The sequence below is a fragment of the Protopterus annectens genome, chromosome 5.part0, assembly GCF_019279795.1.
Source record: "Protopterus annectens isolate FY-2018-M chromosome 5.part0, PAN1.0, whole genome shotgun sequence".
In the NCBI taxonomy this organism is placed as follows: Eukaryota; Metazoa; Chordata; order Ceratodontiformes; family Protopteridae; genus Protopterus; species Protopterus annectens.
In genome coordinates this window covers 214,490,844-214,510,288 of record NC_056735.1, presented here as the reverse complement: position 1 = coordinate 214,510,288, position 19,445 = coordinate 214,490,844, and the positions used below count along the sequence as shown (strand labels likewise).

The 19,445-nt window shown below is 40.3% G+C and overlaps 1 protein-coding gene across 1 annotated transcript in view; it reads right to left on the bottom strand.

Moving 5' to 3' along the window:
- Positions 1–19,445, bottom strand: part of NOX4 (NADPH oxidase 4) — a 1,166,454-nt gene that overhangs the window by 233,143 nt on the left and 913,866 nt on the right. Inside the window, exon 19 of the mRNA XM_044071824.1 lies at positions 19,263–19,344. Coding sequence (XP_043927759.1) covers positions 19,263–19,344 — 82 coding nt within the window. The remainder of the gene's footprint in view (positions 1–19,262; positions 19,345–19,445) is intronic.

The following is a 19,445-nucleotide window of genomic DNA, read 5'->3' as shown; positions in this document are numbered from 1 at the left end:
AGGGACATATTTTAAATATTAATCTTACCACTTTAGATAGTTGCTAGTATAAGAAATCATGCATTAACATACACTGTCTGTAGGATTTGAAATCTGAAACTCAAATGTTTGCCATTATTTAATGACTGCAGTCCTCAACAATTTGGCAGAAACCCCAAATTGTACATTGGCTAGACGAAAATAAGAGGCAAAAATCTGATATTCTGTTAACTTCTAGCCCTTTGAAAGGAATTCTTATTACTTTGCAGAGTGGAGTGGACCATACTAACTCAGTTGATTTAGTTGGCACATTTCATGATTTGAATGAAGACCTGGAATTAAAAGATTAAAGTATATATGCAAAAAAAGGAATTTACATGTATAATTCATATGCAAAAATTCAAAGCAGATATAAAAGAGGCCAAAGTACATATAAGGGTAATACTATTAGCACATAAATTGCAAGATTATGATTAATGGATACTGTGTACGAGGAAACTAGTATAAACTACATATAAAATATACATCTGTTTGCATTTATAAACATTGCCGTAGATACAACATATACATTTGTCTGTGTGTTTGCCTTTATACAGCTCAATTAAATGCTATGCCATGCTTACATGTCAAATAAATTGTTATAACAAGAAAATTCAGTTAGTCTGTATCTTGGGAAGCAAGAGCATTTGGACTCCTTATAAAGTTCTTCTTGAGATTGTTGTAAATGTGTCAAGGGTATTATTAACTCTTACTTCATTTGCTAAGTTGTTCCACTTGTTTGGGCCTATTCTAGAAAAGGCATTTCCCCAAACTACTTGTTTAAATCTTGGTCTGTTAAATAATGAAGATATACTTCTCTAGGAGTAGTGTTATTCTCTTAGAGGGAGTTTTCTTTTCAGCAGTGGGCAGTAACCCTTTGAAAAATTTTAAATATCAATGTCTATAACAGAAAGGTATCCCTGTTTTGAATTGATGCCAATGGAACCTGTCCAGCAAGTCACAATGGAGCATATGGACACTGTTGAGTAGAGTAAACCTACACATCTTTAATTCAGATACTTGCAGCTTTTTTACAGTTGCATGTTGAATACATACTTGGAATAGGTAGGGACTATTCAATATTTGTCATTATAACATGTTTGGCTATGACTGTGCAAGAATTTGGGGAGAGGAGGTGGGAGATGTGATAAGAGAACTTTAGAGATTATGGTGTATGTCTAGGGAAGTCTAGGATAAGTCCCAGGTATCACCGTTTCTTTATAATTGAAATAATATTACTATATAGGGCCCTAGTACAGTAGAAACCTTCTTGAGGCTTGAGAATAGCATTACTTTAGTTTTAGTACAGCTGACTAAGAGTCTGTTGGCTATGTATGTGATTTTTTGTCTGTTCCATGATGAACTGATTGCATGGAATCTCATTTAATCTAAATCTTGTGTAGATCTAAATGACAATAACGCTACTTTTGACTTTCACTTAACCTGAAGCCGTTTGGAGAATTCTGCTTAAGGATTAATTTGTAGGATTTCATGAGTTTTGCAGTATTCAGTCAGCAAAACATCATCTATATACATTACAATATTGTGCTGAGGGAGGTCCAGATTAATGTCATTTGAGAACAATAAGAAAGTAAAGGATCTAATACTGATTCTTGAGGGACACCAGTATTAGGTGTGGCCTGTTCAGAAAATGTGTTGTTAGAAAAAATTTGAAAGGTTGTCTTTTCACATATTTTTCAACCAAGTAACTGCATTTTCTCCAAAATAGCCTAAGATGGGCCCATCATTTATACTTCCATTGATACCGTGTTTCTGTATGTAAGGCAGTCATTGTGCAAATGAGTTTCTGAAACCATGTTACTAATTGCAGTGCAGGCTATAATTATTAATGTATTTAAACAGTTTTGTTTTTTATATAATTTTTTTTCAAATATTTTATCTAAAGGGCATAGGTTGGAATCTTTAACATGTGTTGGTGTTTCATCCCAGGCTGTGTTTTACACAAACTTCAGAACGAACTGGCTCCCCACCTAAGCACCATGGTCAGTCATAGCCTCATGTCAGGCTTTGTGCCCCTGAATCGTGCAAAGCAACAGTTATCCCACTCCACAAAGGGGGAGCTACCACTGATCCCGGGAACTATTGCCTTATTAGCCTGACTAGCCTGGTCTGTAAGGCCATGGAACGTATCATCATGGAACTCCTAAACAAAGACATTGGTAACCTCCAAACTCTGGACCCCACCCTGTTTGGGTTTATGAAAGGCAGATCATGCCTCCTGAACCTAATCGAGCTTTTGGTTAATGAAGTTCGCAGATGACTGCAAACTAGGAGCCATAGTCGAGCCCCAAAATGATGTTGACATCATACAGAAGGGCATCACTGAGACAGATGCCTGGTGTCAGAGCCATGGCCTCAAGCTCAATGCCAAAAAGTGCACTGTCATCCCCATGAACTACCACATAAGATGCAGTCTACTTAAAGCTGAATGTGTGATAAGAGACCTTGGGACTCAAGTGGACAGTAGTCTCTACTTTGATAATCATATCACCGCAGTAGTCAGGAAATCCTTCTATGTGGCACACCTCATTAGAAAAGGGTTCTCATCCAGGAAAAAAGAGGTCATTGTTCCCCGCAATTCGACACTCATTAGACCCAATACAGAGTACAATGCTCCTTTTGGAATGTACCTCACAAGACATTTGCAGCAGCTCAAAAGGCCACAGAAGGACCACACAAAGAGGATTACTGGCCTCAAACAGATGCCCTACACTGACCATCTCAAAAAACTCCAGCTTTACTCCATAGCATATTGCCTACTCTGAGGTGATCTTTGCCTAACATATAAAGCTATGTGAAACCCAGAGCTGTTGGACATGCTACACCTAAAGAAATCCCTCCAGCAGCAAACATCTACTTCTAGTGACCAAACCCAAGAACTCAGTGAGAGAAGCACTATTCTCCTGCATCATATCCAGATTATAGAACACCCCCCCTTATAACCACACTACCTTCTTGCAATCACTTCAAGACTGCACTAAAAATTCACTTAAAAAGTTCTCTGGTTATGCTCATGCACCAAACCCGACTAGTAACTCTCCTTTTACCTCCCCTTCCTCTCCTCCCACCGGCCTCCCTTCCTTACACTATCTGATCATTGCATTCCTTCCTCTGCAGGCTCTGGCTCACCCTTTACCCTCCCCTTCCCTCCTCACTGAATCTCTCAGACCTCTTATAACATGCTTAACTACCTCACTTCATCTCAACTCCAAATACATATCCAACTGACTTCCACCCAGCTTCCTCTCACTACCATGTATACTACTCACTCTGTCTTCTCTCTTACTCCTCTATCTTCCCCTTCCATCCCACTAGCCGTTCTAGCTTGTTCCACCTTTGTGTGGAGGTTCTGCTTTATATCTGCTTGAGCTTAGTGCAATATTTGTATTCAAGATTTAGGATTATGAGTTTAGAGCAGTATCCGTTTGAGCTTAGTACTATCTGTATATACATCCTACCTTTATTCCTAGTCTCTAGCTAGATATTGGTATATCTGTTCATTACTATGTTTCATATTGTATGTATAGCTAATGTTTCCTGCAGTATGTATTATTTGTCTATTGTATGTATATTCAATTGCTCTTCATGTACTCTGCTGCTCATTTATTGTTCTGTGGAGGTTTTCTCCCCGGGCCTCCACTGAAAAAGGACCTGTGTCCAGTTGGAATATCCTGGTAAACAAATAAATAAATAAAAGAAAGGCTATTTAGGTTTTTATTCAGTATTCTGTAAGTGGAATCCATGATGGGAAGATTACGTTATGGTCCTTCATAAAAAAAAAAAATTGATTGGTAAGAGAAAGTAGTTTGCAATTGCCTTCAATAGAAAGATTTGGCACTGTTGTTTGCTATTTTAGTTGCTTTTCTGAGACTGAGAAATTCTTGTTGCAGTTTATAGTTAGACAAGTCCTGCATGCTTTCCAGGGCAGAATCCCTGAGTTTTATTTGCTGTTTTAAGTCACCATTTAACCACAGAATCTTAGAACCCCAAGCCTTCTTCTACTGGCAGGGAATAAGCTTTCCTAACTATGAGATATGATACTAATGAAGTATGACAGTGCTAGAGTGAGGTCTTGTAATGTACAAAATTACAACCTGATAATGCTCTTTAAGTGGTTGTTTAATAGCTGAGCTTTACTTTGAGGGAAAGGTCTGCCTACCATAACTTGGGGTCCCCTTTCCTGATTTTGAATGACCAGTATGAGATGATGAGACAATGGTCACTTATATAGTTCAGTTGAACATCAATTTTAATGCACATGTGCTTAATATTTGTCAGAATAAAGTCAACAGTGGAGTGGTTCCCCATTTAAATGTTAGGCTGAGATGGCTGAAGTACAATTTGAACTAGGTTTAGGGTTTGGAGCATCTTCTTAAGTTTGTTAGCCTCATGTACTACTACATGAATATTGAAGTCAGTAAGTATAATGCAGCTAATTAGAAAATATTAAGATTCATTGAACTACTAATTGAGCAGGGTTGTGGCAAATGAAGATGGAGCTAGCCACCAATGATTATGTGGCTACGGATCCAGTTAGAGCTTATGTCATCTGAATGGCAGAATCTTTGGTGCTGAATGGAGATGCTGTTTCTGACAGTAAGCATAGCTACTCCTCTTTTTATGTTGTCAGACATACTGTCTAGTATTATATTAGGCGATAGTTGTTCTGAATATATCTAGAAGGGTGAAAGTCATCTTTTAACCAGGTTAAAAGTCTTTTTATTTTTATCTTTTTAATTCTAAGTCAAATTCCTAATGTTTTTCTTGATTTGGGGATCTTTAGATCTTCTATACAATCTAATGAGATTTTTCCCCTTTAGTGTAGCTAGGCTGGAGTGCCTTCTGTGTGGAGTCTGCATGTCCTCCCCGCGGTCGAGTGGCCTCCAAAAGACATGCGTGACTGGGCGTGCCTTCGCTGAAGGTTGGGCGTCGGGCTGGCAACTCGGCACCATAAAAAAATTGACTGCCAATCATTAGTGGACCGGAGTTCTGCTGTGGCGACCCCTAACCAGGAAAAGCCGAAAAGACAAACAAACAAACAGATGGTTTGCTTTTAAATTTTCCATTATATTTGGATCTGAATGAGACTGCCAATTCTATACATATATCTATGTGGGTATAAAATTCCTTGGAAAATCTATATGTTAAGGCTATATCTGGGGTAATGTCATTATAACTGAATTGCAAGACTTCATAACAGAATTTGAGGAGACTTGTAAGTCTTTGAATTCTGATATATTGGTTTCAGGCAGCTTAGATGACTTTAGAGAAAAGGTTATTAGCTTATGGTTGAACAGTTGGAGAGGGTAGTTATGCATGATGATGCTACATATGTATATACAAGGTCAAGAATGTTTTGTCCACAAGATGGGATGATAATAATAATAATAATAATAATAATAATATAATTCATTAACTTTTTATTTATTAGGTTTATAATCTTCCTGTGCATGTCCAGCACTGGTGGTGTAGGCACTCTAGTCGTTTTATGGGTATTTAATATCTCTTAGAATGATGAAGCTCAATGCAAAGTTAATCCATGATGTTAAGGAACTTGACAGACTTCATGGTTCAAGAAAGGGGTCCTGTACAACGATATAAACTGATAGTATATTTGGGGAACTCTGACCTGGAGTTTGACTAGTTCACTCTGTATGTCACTGGGAATCATTCTCAATGTGATATTGTCTCTTACAAATGCAGATGCACCATTACAGTTGTCATTGGGTCTGAAGGCATGGTAGGTACCAAACCTAGGCATAAAGAGATTGCTTACCGGGCATTTAAACCAAGTTTCAATTATTACACATACAGGGATGCCTTTCAAATGCAGGAGTGCCACTAGACTGGGCAGCTTGCTGTTTAAATTTCTGGCATTGAGCATAAGCACCTTAATTTGATCCTGTTTCCTATTAATATGCTTGTTAAGCTGGAATGTTCATTAACTGAACTTTGATTAAAAAGGCACTATGGGGAGAGCAAAGGCTTTAGACAGTATGCAGAAGCCTTAGAATAAGTGGTTCAGGCAATCACTTGCAAAGCACAAAGGACTGCAAAGCATCTATCTATGTGCTGACACATACTGGATTATCATAACATGTTATTTGTTTAGACAAATATTGAAGACAAACAAATTTTCTTTGTATGTAGGCATCATTCATTAGAAGGGAGGATCTCAGACATGTCTATCTGCATCTCTTCAAGTCCCAAATTAATGTTTTGCCCCAAGCCATTCACCTACACGTGCACAACTACCATGTCACAATTGTGTTTGTCTGGTGCAAGGGTCCTATACACCTCTGAGATTTCTGAGATCCTGGCACCTGAAAGACAGGTCATGTCATTCTGTCTTTTTCCAGCTTAATGAATGGGGAATCAATATGTCTCCCTATGGCGTCACCAATCACTAGAACATTTTGTTTGTGGAATGCTCTGGTATACTGGAATTGTGACCCTTTGTTGCATGGCAACTCTTTGTTAACAATAAATATTATGTACTGTGATAGTTGATTTTTTGCAGTGATTTAATCCTTATTTGTATAGAAAGATTAGACATGCATTCTTTACAGCACCAACATATGACATTACATTATGTGCCAGAGATGGATGCATAACATGTGGTGTGTTTTTTGTGAAAGTGAGGCCTCCACATCTCTTAAATATGTACACCTCTCATAAATGGAGTTAACTGTGTCTGGTAGTAGTTTATTATCTGTGAGCACAAGTCAGTTGCTGTACTACTCTGGGTTACCTAATGCTAAAAGGATGGCAAAAAAGGGAATCAAGTTGACTGACCATCCATATTGTCCAGTAAGAAGTAAAAATTGACTGACTTACATAGAGTTGAAATGTTTAAATAACAAAGAGATTTAAGGTCAGTTGAGACAGTTATCAGTTAAGGGGTGAATGTTGCAGGTAGGTGTGTATATCTGTTTAAGTCAATTTATAACTTCAACACAGCTTGGGAGACTTGCTTAACAGTAGTGGTGAGGTGTGTGTAGAGAAGGTGGGCTAAGTTGTGCAATTAGTGTCACTAGGGGCTGCTATGAGCTACTTTTAAGATGCTGAGTTTGCAGCTTTACATGTTATGCGACTATGTGCAGCTTATTGCACCTGTGTGTGGCAGGAATCTAATTAATGATTGCATTTGGGTGCGGTATATTAAGTACAGTTCCAACTGAAAGTACCTACATCTACGGAGTGCATGATACTGTTCTCTGCAATATAAACTAAATGGGGAAAATGAAAGAGTCAATAAAAACAGCTGAAGCTTTAGCCAGAACAGTAGCAGTCCTCTCTAACAGTACTAAGACTACATGCTTCAAGTTGTAGATGACTTACACACCAGGCCAAAACTGCGTGCCTGTCTCTTGTAAGTTAGAAAAGTGACAAAAACACTTGGAAAAACACCACAAACTGTAAAACCATAATTTTGTACTTTTCCCCCAGAGCAGTACCTTGTATAATAGGTTTTTTTAGCACAGACTGTTTCGAAAACAAGGTCTCCTGTAGAAAGCACAGCTTTGTATAAACACAGTGAAAACACCTTCAAGACAATAACTTTGTAAAATTTTAAACTCTCCTTTCTCAGATCCTAAATGGTAATAAAATGTAAAGAAAGTCCCAAAGATGGCCCCTTTTTTTGGTCTTTTCAACAGGATTCTGTTTTACAGTATATTTGGTTACAACATCGCTAGCCCTCAGCTGAGTCTGAAGTCTTGTTGAATTTCTGTACATTTTGTAGAGACTGCAGAAAGGCCTTGAGGTGTCCATGGTATTTGGCAACACTAATTGCTTACATACAGAATACAGCAGATCACCGATTCAGATCACAGCAACCAGCATCATATTCACATAATCTTTCAATATGAGGCTACATAACAACCATACCCCTAGGCAACTGTCATCTCAGTTAGTCATTACAAAAGAGACAAGGAGCACAGGAATGCGACAATCTGCAGCTAGAAAAGGCATGTGAAGTAAATGAAAGAGGAAAAGAATCTAATCTAAAAATATTTATATCATCAGAGGAATTTCAGTTTCACAGCAGAACTCTATCTCAGAAACATACACACAGCTGTGATTTAAAGTAATAGTAAGGACATATGTTCAGGTCTTTCTTTATGTTTGCAAATATCAGCCAGTCAGGTATACAGACATATAAATTTTGTCATCAGCACAGCAGTTCAGATTTCAAATAAATACCTTCATTTCATCTCATTTCAAATGATCTCACCTCACTGGTAAAAAAAAAAAAAAAAAAACAAAATACTGCTACATAACAAAAATGCTATTTAAGAACATCTTTAATTGCATTCCAGTGTTTCAGGTCTTTCATTTGGATATGTTAATTTAACCACAGAAGGTTAACTCATTCAAGTCTATAGCACCTTTTTGTATACATCCAGTTAATACCCATAGGTCCTTATGACATCCAGATCTTTCTTAGGTCTATCTTCTTTAACTAAATGACAAATCAGCTAATAATAGGCAGTATTAGAAAGGGTAAGGAGTTAGTGACACTAACACTATTAATCTGTGATGTCCTGCAGTGCAGACGCCTTGAGTATCTTATGCTTTTTAAGTTTTTTTTTCCAGAAAATACTCTGGAATGCAAGGATGTGTGTAGGCTGTAAAAGGTGTGACACTCCACACCGCATAGGAGTTAATAAGTTTAAAAAAAAAACAGATTTCTTGTCTAATCACTAGAGGTCAGTGTTTTATTCTCATTCGTTTGCATCACAGCTGAGTATCATCCAATATTCTGGGAAGGCATCTATTTCTATTTTTTCTTATCCTGCAGCTGTTATTTATCAGTCTGTTGAACGGTTGCACTATTCTCAAGAGTGTTTCTTTTCATGTAATGGAAGGATGTGGAATTATTTCATCAACGCCATAAAGTAGGCAAGTGGCGTTTGCTGAAACTGAAATCGAGGACTCTGGCTTTGTAGCACAATACTGCAGCCACTATGCTATGGTACCTGGTATTTGCTGCAAAACAATTAAAGGATATATATTTTAGATTTAGATTGTGATGCACACACTAAAATAAATGGCACTGAGATACACCTTGACTGTTTTCCAGTTGTTAACTTTTTCAAGTAAGGTTATTATAGTCCTGAAAATGGTGAAACATTTCTACTAAATGTGGATGGATGTACTCTAAATTTTACTGCTGTATCTTGGAATATTCTTCTTATTGTGAGGTGCAGCGACCACAGACATAGAATACATAGTTACCAAGGGTGTGGGGGTGTAGCCCCTAAATCAAGGGTGTAGAGCACTGTCCTAAAAATAAAAATACTTTCATTTTATAACAGTTACTTTTGAAATTCCATATTTTAGTGTTAACAGTGAAGTTTAATTCTTGCAATATCAGGGATCAGTGTTTTGATCCTCAGTAATCAATCAGCAACCAGTTTGAAACAGGACCACCACAAACTACAGTTGTGTACACTTACCATAAATGTAGATGTTCGAGTGTATTCAGTGTTGCAGTCATCACACTTGGGTTATCCTGCCAGGGGTATCCCTCAGTCGACCCGAATACCAGAGATTTACCATTTCAGCATCGGTTGCTGTCACTTCAGGACTGCCATCAGATCATCAGTGGTATAAATACAGGCAGCGGACACCATTACATCAGTTTTTCGTGCCCCAAATGTCAGGAGCCCCCAAATAGGCAGCTAAGTTATGGTGGAAAAACACCAGCAGTAAAAAGTAAATACCAATAAGGAGTGAGGAGAGAGAGAGAGAGACAAGGGGGCTGGTGGGTGGGAAACCAGGACTGCAACAGTGAATACACTCGACCATCTACATTTATGGTAAGTGTACACAACTGTACTATGTTCTTTGTGTTTCACTGTTGCAGTCATCACACTTGGGTTGATTCCCAAAGCTGAAGCATGGGTGGAGACAGTCAAGAAGAGTTGGGGCTGGCTAGTATGCCCTGCAGGACTGTGGATGCAAAGCCCACCCTGGATTTGGAAAAGATAGCAGGTGGTAATGCTTGGTAAAGGTATGAACAGAACTCCAAGTTGCAGCTTCCAGAATGTCCCTGGTAGGGACTCCTCTGAGAAAGGCTGTAGAAGTTGAAGTTGCCCTAGTGGAATGAGTTCTGACCCCTGAGGGGGTGGTTTCCCATGGTGTTTGTAACAGAAATGGATACAGTGTGCTATCTATTTGGAGATGGTTTGTTTTGATATGGCCTTGCCCTCTGCCCCCGGTGCAAAGCTGACTAATAACTGGTCAGATTTCCTAAGGGCTTAGTCCTATCAAGGTATAATCTGAGCTGTCTGTGCACATCTAAAGAGTGCGGGATCCTTTCCCCCTTATTTTGAGGATTAGGGAAAAAGGTGGGCAAATGGATAGATTGGCTGAGAGGCACACTGGACACCACTTTAGGCATGAAGGTGGGGTTAGTCCTGAGGGAGACCCTGTCAGCATGAAAAATAATGAAGGGTTCTACAGCCGTAAGTGCTTATAGCTCAGACATTCTTCTAGCTAAAGTGATGGCCAGAAGCAAGGCTGTCTTCCAGTGGAGGAATTTTAACTCTGCTGACACTGTATGCTCAAGGGGGGGGGGGGCAGCAGGAGCTTTTCTAATGCAAAGTTGAGGTCCCAAGCAGGGGTAGGGGCTCTTTCTGGTGGCCTTAAGTTGTTATCCCCTCTCTGGAACTGCTTGATGAGAGGGTGTGAGAAGAGAGTTGGCTCAGTGCTGTAATGAGCAGAGATGTCAGAGGCCCCTGTGGAGTAGGTCTGCTAGGTAATCCAGGATGAGAGGTAAGGAGTGCTGTGCTGGATCCACTCCTTTAGTGTGGATCCAGTAACAATACCTTTTCCACTAGTCAGTATAGGATTTTCGTGTACTGGGTCATCTGGCTTCAAGTATGACATCCAGTACCTGCTTGCTTAGGCTGGCCACTGGAGGAGAAGTCAAGTAATAAGCCAGGCTGAAAGGTTCAGGGTCTGCAATTGTGGATGCAAGAACTGAAGCTCCTGCTGAGTCAGGAGATTTGGGATCTGGGGGAGGTGCCGTGGAGGCAAAAGTGACAGACTGCGCAGTAGTGGGTGCCAGTGTTGGCATGGCCAGTCTGGGGCAATCAGGATTGCCCTTGGTCTTTCCTCTCATATCTTGAGTAATACTCTTGTAAGAAGAGGTAGAGGAGGAAATGCATAGATTGAGAATTTGCCCACTGGAAGGATAGGACATCCACTTTCCAGGCCTTGCTGTGAGGTTCCCTGGTGCAGACTTTGCTGAGCTGGTGGTTGTAGGGGGAGGCAAATAGGTCCACCTTTGGGGTACCCCATTTCTGGGTCACGAGGCTGAAGGTGTTGTGGTTTAATTGCTACTCGAGTGGGTCTAGGAGATTTCTGCTTAAGCTGTCAGAAAGTTTTTGTTGCCTGGCAGGAATTGAGCTTGCAGGTGAATATGCATGGCTGAGGCCATGTTCCACAGGGTCATGGCTAGCCTGCAGAGTGGGTAAGAGTGGGTTCCCCCTGCTTGTTGATGTACCACATCACTGTGGTACAGTCGGTTTTGATTAGTAGAGGCCCCGGGAAGAGTAGGGATCTGAAAGCTGTCAGAGCATGGTGAACAGCTAGCATTTCTTTTTGGTTGATGTGCAAATGAATTTGATTTGGGCTCCAGTGGCCCTGAGTGCACCTTCCATCCAGATGTGCACCCCAGGCATAGTCTGATGCATCTCTGGTTAGGGTCTGGGCAGCATGGGGTTGTGTAAAGGGAAGTCCCTTGTTGTGGTTGCATGCTGCTGCCCACCAAAGGAACTCTTTCCTTAGACAAGATATCATAGGTATGACAGTTTCCAGGTCCTGAGAATGTTGGCACCAAAGACATTTTAAGTACCATTGAAGTTGCCAAATATGCAGTCTGGCATAAGGAATTAGTAGAATGCAGGAGGCCATAAACCCTAGAGCTTGCAGGAATTAGTAGAATGCAGGAGGCCATGAACCCTAGAGCTTGCTGGATTTTCCTTGTGAATATTTGGGTTCTGGTGGACATTTGAAAGAAGTAGCCTGTCAAATACTCTTGTTTTTCTGGAGTAAGGAATGCCATCTGGGATGCTGTTTCCAAGCTTGCTCCCAGGAATACAATTTTTTGACTGGGGACGAGTTTGGATTTCTTTTCGTTGATAGTGTACCCCAGGGAGGTTAGAAGGTCCTTTACAAAAGTCAGGTGCTGCAACAGCTTTTCCTGACTGTCTGCCTAAATCAGGCAATTGTCCAAGTAGGGGTAAATTTGAATATTTCTCTGTCTGCAATAGGCAATGGCTGGAGCCAGGCATTTTGTGAAAACTCTGGGAGCAGTGTATAAGCCAAAGGGAAGTGCAGAGAACTGATAATGCATAGATCCTGCCCTGAAACATAGACATTTTCTGCCGGAGTCCCTGATGGGGATGCGCAGATAGGCCTCCTTTAGGTCTGGATGGCTAACGAGGCATCTTTGGACAGCATAGGGAGAAGCTGCTGTAGGATGAGCATTTTGAATTTTGGTACAACCAGGAAGGTATTTAGAATGGAAAGATCTAAGATTGGGCACCAGGTGCCCCCTTTTCTGGCTACCAGGAAAAGTCTGGAATAAAAACATTGGCCTATCTGTTCTGCAGGAACAGGCTGACTTGCCCTTATGGAGAGTAGGGTCTGAACTCGGTTTTGTGCCTCTGCCCACTGGTTTGGAGGAAGGTCTGGGAACGCTTTGGGGTTGGCAACATGTGGAAATAAAATTTGTACCCCTGGGATACTATGTTGAGGACCCATCGATCGTTTGTGATGGAGGTCCAGTTTTTTGCATGATGGGCAAGTTTTCCTCTTAGGGGCACGATCAATTGGGCAGATGTGAGGGGAGGAGTTGAGAAGTCATTGTGAATTCTTTCCATAAGGGGGTGAGATTTAGCACTCCCTGTTTTTGAAGTGGAAGTACTCCATTGCTTATATGTGCATACCCTGAGACTGTAGTCTGGGGGGTCTGTTTCCCCTAGGTCTAGTTTGAGGTGGCCTTGAGGGGGCTGGAAATGACCAATGTTTTGAGGGGCATTGCCTACTGAATCTTGGAGGCTGCACTTGCAAAAAATCTTTGACTGTCTGCATAGACTTAGCTTTTTCTTCCATCTTCTTTAAAACCTCTTCTGCTTTGGTGTCAAACAGATTGTCCTTGTTCAGAGGTACGTCCAATAATTTTGATTTGACATGGTCTGGCAAGGTCTGGTCCTTAAGCCAGGCATGCCTTCTAAGTACAGAACCTGTGACTGCTGCCCTGCAAGATGCTTCTAGGGCATCAAACCAACATTGCAGGGTATGCTTGCTGACTTGGCTTGCAGAGTGCATAAGCTCCTGTAATTCTTTATTTTCTGCACAGTCAGGGAAGGTAGATCATTTTTGCTTAATAAGTTCCATAGTATGTTGCTGGTATTTCAGCATGTGAAACTGACAATTTAATGCTCTAATGGCAAGAGTTTCAGAGGTGTATACTTTTTTACCCCATCTGTCTAAAGCTCGGGAATCCCTGTCCGAGGGGGTGGGATTCTTAGCTGTAGTTGCTTTTATTCTTTTAGGTCCTTGGGAGATGACCTCTGGATCAGCAGTAGAAATTTTGGAAAGAAATTTGTGTGAATCAGGGACTCTGTCATACCTGTCAGGTTTCCTGGGAGCAGGGGGTAAAGTATCAGGAGTTAGAGTGGACTCCATAAAGACATCATCCACAACATCCAGAACAGGAGGGATAGCTAAGGGTCTGTGCTGTGGTAAGACTAAAAATTCCCTGAGTCTCTTTTTGGACTGAGGATAATCCTGGCATTCCCAATGGAAATGCTCTATAAAAGTATGTAGGGTTTCACTGAAAGACAAATCCTCTAGAGGGGAGGCAGAAGAAATGGATTCCTCTGCATCTGAATCCTCATAGACAGATAAGGGCATGTCCTCATAATCAGAAACCTCAGGGTCGTCGGACTCTTGGTCAGATAAAGCTGCTGGGGACAAGTCTCTTTTTCTTTTAGCAGGGGAAGGCTGGCTTCCCCTAATCAATATGATCAGGTCTTCTGCCATTTTAAGCATATGTGATTGTGGCAAGGAAGCAGGCGCTTGAGTTTGGGTCGTTGTTTTTTTAGGCATAGCACGTACTCTTAGCCTTAGAAACTCTGTAGTTTTAGAAAGAACTGAAGACACAAATGAAGTCGTCAGTTTGTGTTGAATATTGGTAGAGTGAAGAACTTCTTCAGAAACTGGTGTCTGCACAGCGGCTCCGGACCTATACAAGGTAGAGACATCCGCAGGTTCCATAATCAAAGAAGACTCTCTTGGCATACTGGACTCTGAACGGGTCTCAGTAGCGGCTTGCGAATACATTGAAGTGGGCATCAGGGGCTGCAAAAGTGCCTCACTGAATACTGGCAAACTGGTGACTAGCTTAATGGAAGCATTGTCGGCAGTTTTGGACGTGTGCTATCTGTCTCTGTCTTTATCCTTACATTTTTTCAGAAGATCGGTAGTTGGATGGCTTACCAAAGCCATTTTGAAATATGGAGATCGAGAATGAAAGTATTTAGCTACAATAAGGGCTTACAACGAATAGTTTGGGTGTTGAACAAAGCAGAAAACTGGCAGCAAGGTACGTCATGGTCTGGGCTTAAACAGGTGACACAGTAAGAATGGAAATCTTGGTGTAGTATTTGCTTTCCACAGGCGAGACAATTATTAACTTTTTCTGACATCAGTTAGAGCAAGAAAAAAGGATGATTCAATTTCGGAAACGAAAACTCAGGTAATGGCCGATCGGCACTTGTGCAAACTGCTTCTGCTTCAGGCTCCTCAGCAAGAAAGACTGATGTAGTGGTGTCGGCTGCCTGTTTTTATACCACTGATGACCTGATGTCAGTCCTGAAGTGACAGCAACCGATGCAGAAATATTAAGTCTCTGGTATTTGGGCGGACTTAGGGCTACTCCAGGCGGGATAACCCAAGTGTAATGACTGCAGCAGTGAAACATGTAGAACATCCAGTACTTCTGACTAACAACATAGCCAGTACCTTCAGTAAAACACTTCTATTACAGCACATAATAAAAGAGTACACAAAATATTATAATAAAACAATACTTAATCTAAGAATGCAATCTACAATAAAAAAGGCAAAGAAAAGCTACTTTACATCAATGGTCTTAGACTTGCAACAGTGAGTCGTCTCAAACACAGAAAAGTTACTTTACTCATATGTCTGCTAGAAAAATGCTTTGGAGTTCCAAATACATGCAAGTATATGATTTATTGTATTTCGACAATTTTTCCCTTAGATAAAGCCATAGTACATTAGTGTAGTCCTCATCTTTAGTACATTTCTGTTCTAAGAAGTATTGCTAGTGAGCTGTGATCTACTAAACCACCAGCCAAAAAACCTGTCAGAAATACCCATCTACAAAGCACCTCCTAGATCAGTCCTGAAACCACCCCCTGTGTGATAACAGTTCTTCAAACCTAGCATTATGGACAGTTGGACTACCCCTGTTTCTCCTTCCAGCCTGGTCGACTTGGGTTTCCTGAGGCAGTGTAGCAACTGCAACATGTACACTGACAACCCTCTACACTACTAGTATAGACTGGGAGAGTTAGCTACAACAAGAATCTTGAATCCCTGCTCTCTTGCACTCGAAACAGTAACACAGAACAGGTTGTCAACTCACCCACCACTACTCAGGCACATAGTACCACTACTCATACACACAGTACACATCCAATACATAAATCTACATACACAGAGGTTCTCTCAAAAAACTTACCAAAGCGTAAGACTGCTCTGACTAATGCAGTTCCCACAGCACCCAAGATACATAGTCACACCAGTGTTTCACCTACTAGCCATTAAGGCATAACACTCAAAAAACAAATTTTCTTGTCACTGGAGACTCTATAGAGAGACACATGAATGTCTCACTCACCAGGTTAGATAAGAAAAAAGTCACAGTCAGCTGCCTGTCCAATGCCAGGATTCATCAGATCACACATGCGCTCAGGTCTCTCAGCAATAAGTACCGTTATGACTCCATCATAGTTCATGCTGGAGTGAACAAATGATAAATTTCAATAATTGGCTTAGTTTTTGGTGTCATTAAAGGGTATCTAGTTTCTGTCAGCCTGAGATGACATGGTCGACAAACATTGCTGCTTTGTCAGAAACGGTTTGCACATGGCACCACTAGGCTTTTGGCTGATGGCAAAGGCTCTTGCCTCCACCATACTGCCTTTCTGTGGCAAGGTCTCAAAAACAAAATTGCAGATGTAAAAATTGTCAATCATAATAAATAAGGGTTATGCTGCTAAATGCTAGTTTAAACCAAAACTTCTCTCCCTGGAAACACTTCTATAACTAGAAGGCCATGTCAAACCCTGAGCTGTTGGACATGCTCCACTTAAAGAAATCCCATTCCCTCAGAGCCACACACTCCAGGGATCTACTCCTTGTCATCACAATGAACAAAACATGCTGGAGGGATAGGTTCCTGACCCAGAGACTCCCCATACTCTGGAATAGACTGCCCATACATGTCAAGCAGGGCACTTCCTTGGCCCTCTTCAAAAGGAACCTTGACGATTGGATGGGAGACAGGAAATTCACCCCAGGGATCATGTCAGTTACCCTGCTAGACAGGGGTCCAGGGAAGTAAATATTGTGGGAAGAAATAAAATTGTTATGGCTAGGCTTGTATAGGCCCTAGGGCCGATAGCCTAGTACCAACCTATGAACCTTTAAGATGTAGATGTCTGTGCAGTCATAGGAACCTGGTTCAAGGCTTCAGAGAGTACCCTGGCTTTGTAAGGCTACAAATCCTTCCACACCTTTGGAATGCAAGATGAACATGTAAGAACCAAAGGAGGTGATGTTTCTATCTTTATTATAGAAAAATTCACCTCCTGATGAGCTAGACTGGACAACTCCACGGAGTTACTCCAAGTTCACATTACTGTGGGTAAGACCCCATTCAATTCATAGCTAGTTTCAGATCCCCCTCCATGAATCATGATGCACATTAGGCCTACTTGACCAAACTAGAGTCAATCCAAATATTACCAAACACTCTGGTCATGGGAGATTTCAATTATCACACCATCAACTGGGAAACCTACTCTAGCCCTAACTCACATGCGCAAACGTTTCTTAACTTTGTTATAATTGTCTATAATGTCCCTTTTGGCATGTACTGTGCATAGCACTTGCAGCAATTGGAGAGACCTCAGAGGTTTCTAATAAAGAAGATCAAGGGACTCCAGCATGTGCTTTACAGAGACAGACTAAAGTCCTTGTCACTATACTCTGTATCATATAGACTTCTTAGGGGAGACTTATCCCTGGCTTACAAAGCAATCTGCAACCAAAAACTAATGAATCTGCTGCACATCCGTAAATCAAAAAGGACTACAGCAACCCATTCCAGGGACCTAACTATGGCCTACAACTTGAATAGGATGTGCTGGAGAGCCATATTTGTCTCCCAGTGACACATCTTTGGAATAGGCTGCCAGTTCATGTGAAGCAGAGCACCTCTATGACAGTGTTCGAAAGGAACCTGGATGAATGAGTGGATGGGGCACTATAAATTCTTACTGGAGATAGCGCCCAGAACACTCCTAGACATGGGCAGTCATTACTATATACAATCCTGGGTATTGACTAGAGTATCTATGGTATTACACTGGGATAAAATGGGTAGGCTTGAAATGACCTCTGGGTTGATAGCCTAGTAACCTCCTATGATATATAGGTTTTATGAATGACCAAAGACATTGCATTAAGGCATTGTTAATAAAAGAGCAGTGGATTACCAGGAAGAAATGTAGTTTAGAAGATATAAGGTATACTTCCAAACACGTTAGTAGGTTGCAGTGATTTCAGATGTCAGAGTAGCTGGTAAGAATGTAAGAATGTGCTGAACAAATATTAAGTGAGTCTGTTTTATTTATTTATTTATTTTTTTGTGACATTTATAACAGTGTGTAAAAGTTAGTCAACAAGAAGATGAAGACGTAGGCTCAATATGCTCAGCCACTTCTGTCATATCCCATTCATCCTCTTATGAGCCACAGTGTACCTCAGTGTAAAGATCTGCCTTTCACCTATATCCTTTCGACAATACTTTATAATAGTGCAGTTGCATGCCTTGGCTACATTTCATGGAAGAGAAAGACCAGAAAAGTTGTTTACAGTATGGTTAAAAAAGTAAGATGATAACCAAAGAGGTTTTATTCAAGAATATAGCACCTTTTTTGTATATTGCCAGTTAACACCAACAGCTCCTTACGGCATCCAGACCTTTTTGGGCGGGGGTTGGCTTCTTTAACTAAGTGACTTACCAGCTAATAATAGACAGTTTTAATCTAGAATGTCCTAAAATGTAAAAATTAATCAATGTTTGCTGGTTATTATTCATATTTTCATATTTATGTTCAAGTTTTCATGACTGAGAGACCTAAATGATATTGAGGGGTATGCTGTGGAATGCCATGGTGGGAGATAGATAAATGAACACTGATAATGAGTTTATGTCATGCTGTACTACGAATAATGCTAGTTGTTAGTAATTATGAAAATGAGCAATATTTCCATATGTACTAAATACTATAAAAAACAAGTGGCTTACAAACTACTGCATGGCATCAGAAGAAAACTTAGATGTTGGACAAAACTCTCATTGATATTTAAACTGTAAGTTGCACATCTTTAGAGATATTCAGTGTTATTTATATTGCTAATTATACAAACAATCATGCATTTCATATTCCTGTAAATACTCCTATTGTTTCTTGGCACCATATGAAAGTGTATGCCTTGCTAACAAAAGTGTACTGACAATACAGGTCTAAGATGTACAGTTTCCAAGATATGACAACTTGCTTGCGAAAGTTTAGAAAAAATGTAATTCTGGGTTTTGCTTGTTATAATATATTATGGTATTTATGGAAAGACTATGAATACACTTACTATTACAACTGTAACAAATGCTTCTTAATGATAAGATTGCTATCTGCAGAGTTGCAATATCCTTTATCGCTCAGAAAATATTTACATGTGTCTATCATATGCTGTTTAAGTTAATTTTTCTGAAATAACTCTGGAATGCAAGGTTAAGCGTTATCTGCTAGAAGTATGACATTCAACACCACACAGGTCTTAATCAGTTAATGGTTGCAAGATCATTCACAAGAAAATAACATGCTTACTTGGGAAAATTTCTTTGCTGGAAGATGGGCAATATTTCACCATTATGAATGTAATCTGGAATCAGCAAATCATGAAGCCTTTCTGCCAAAGGATGAGAAATTTAGAATGGAAAAATTCCTAAAGCATTTCAAATGATCAGCATTTACTGTTGAAGAATAAATACTGCACACCATATTAAATTT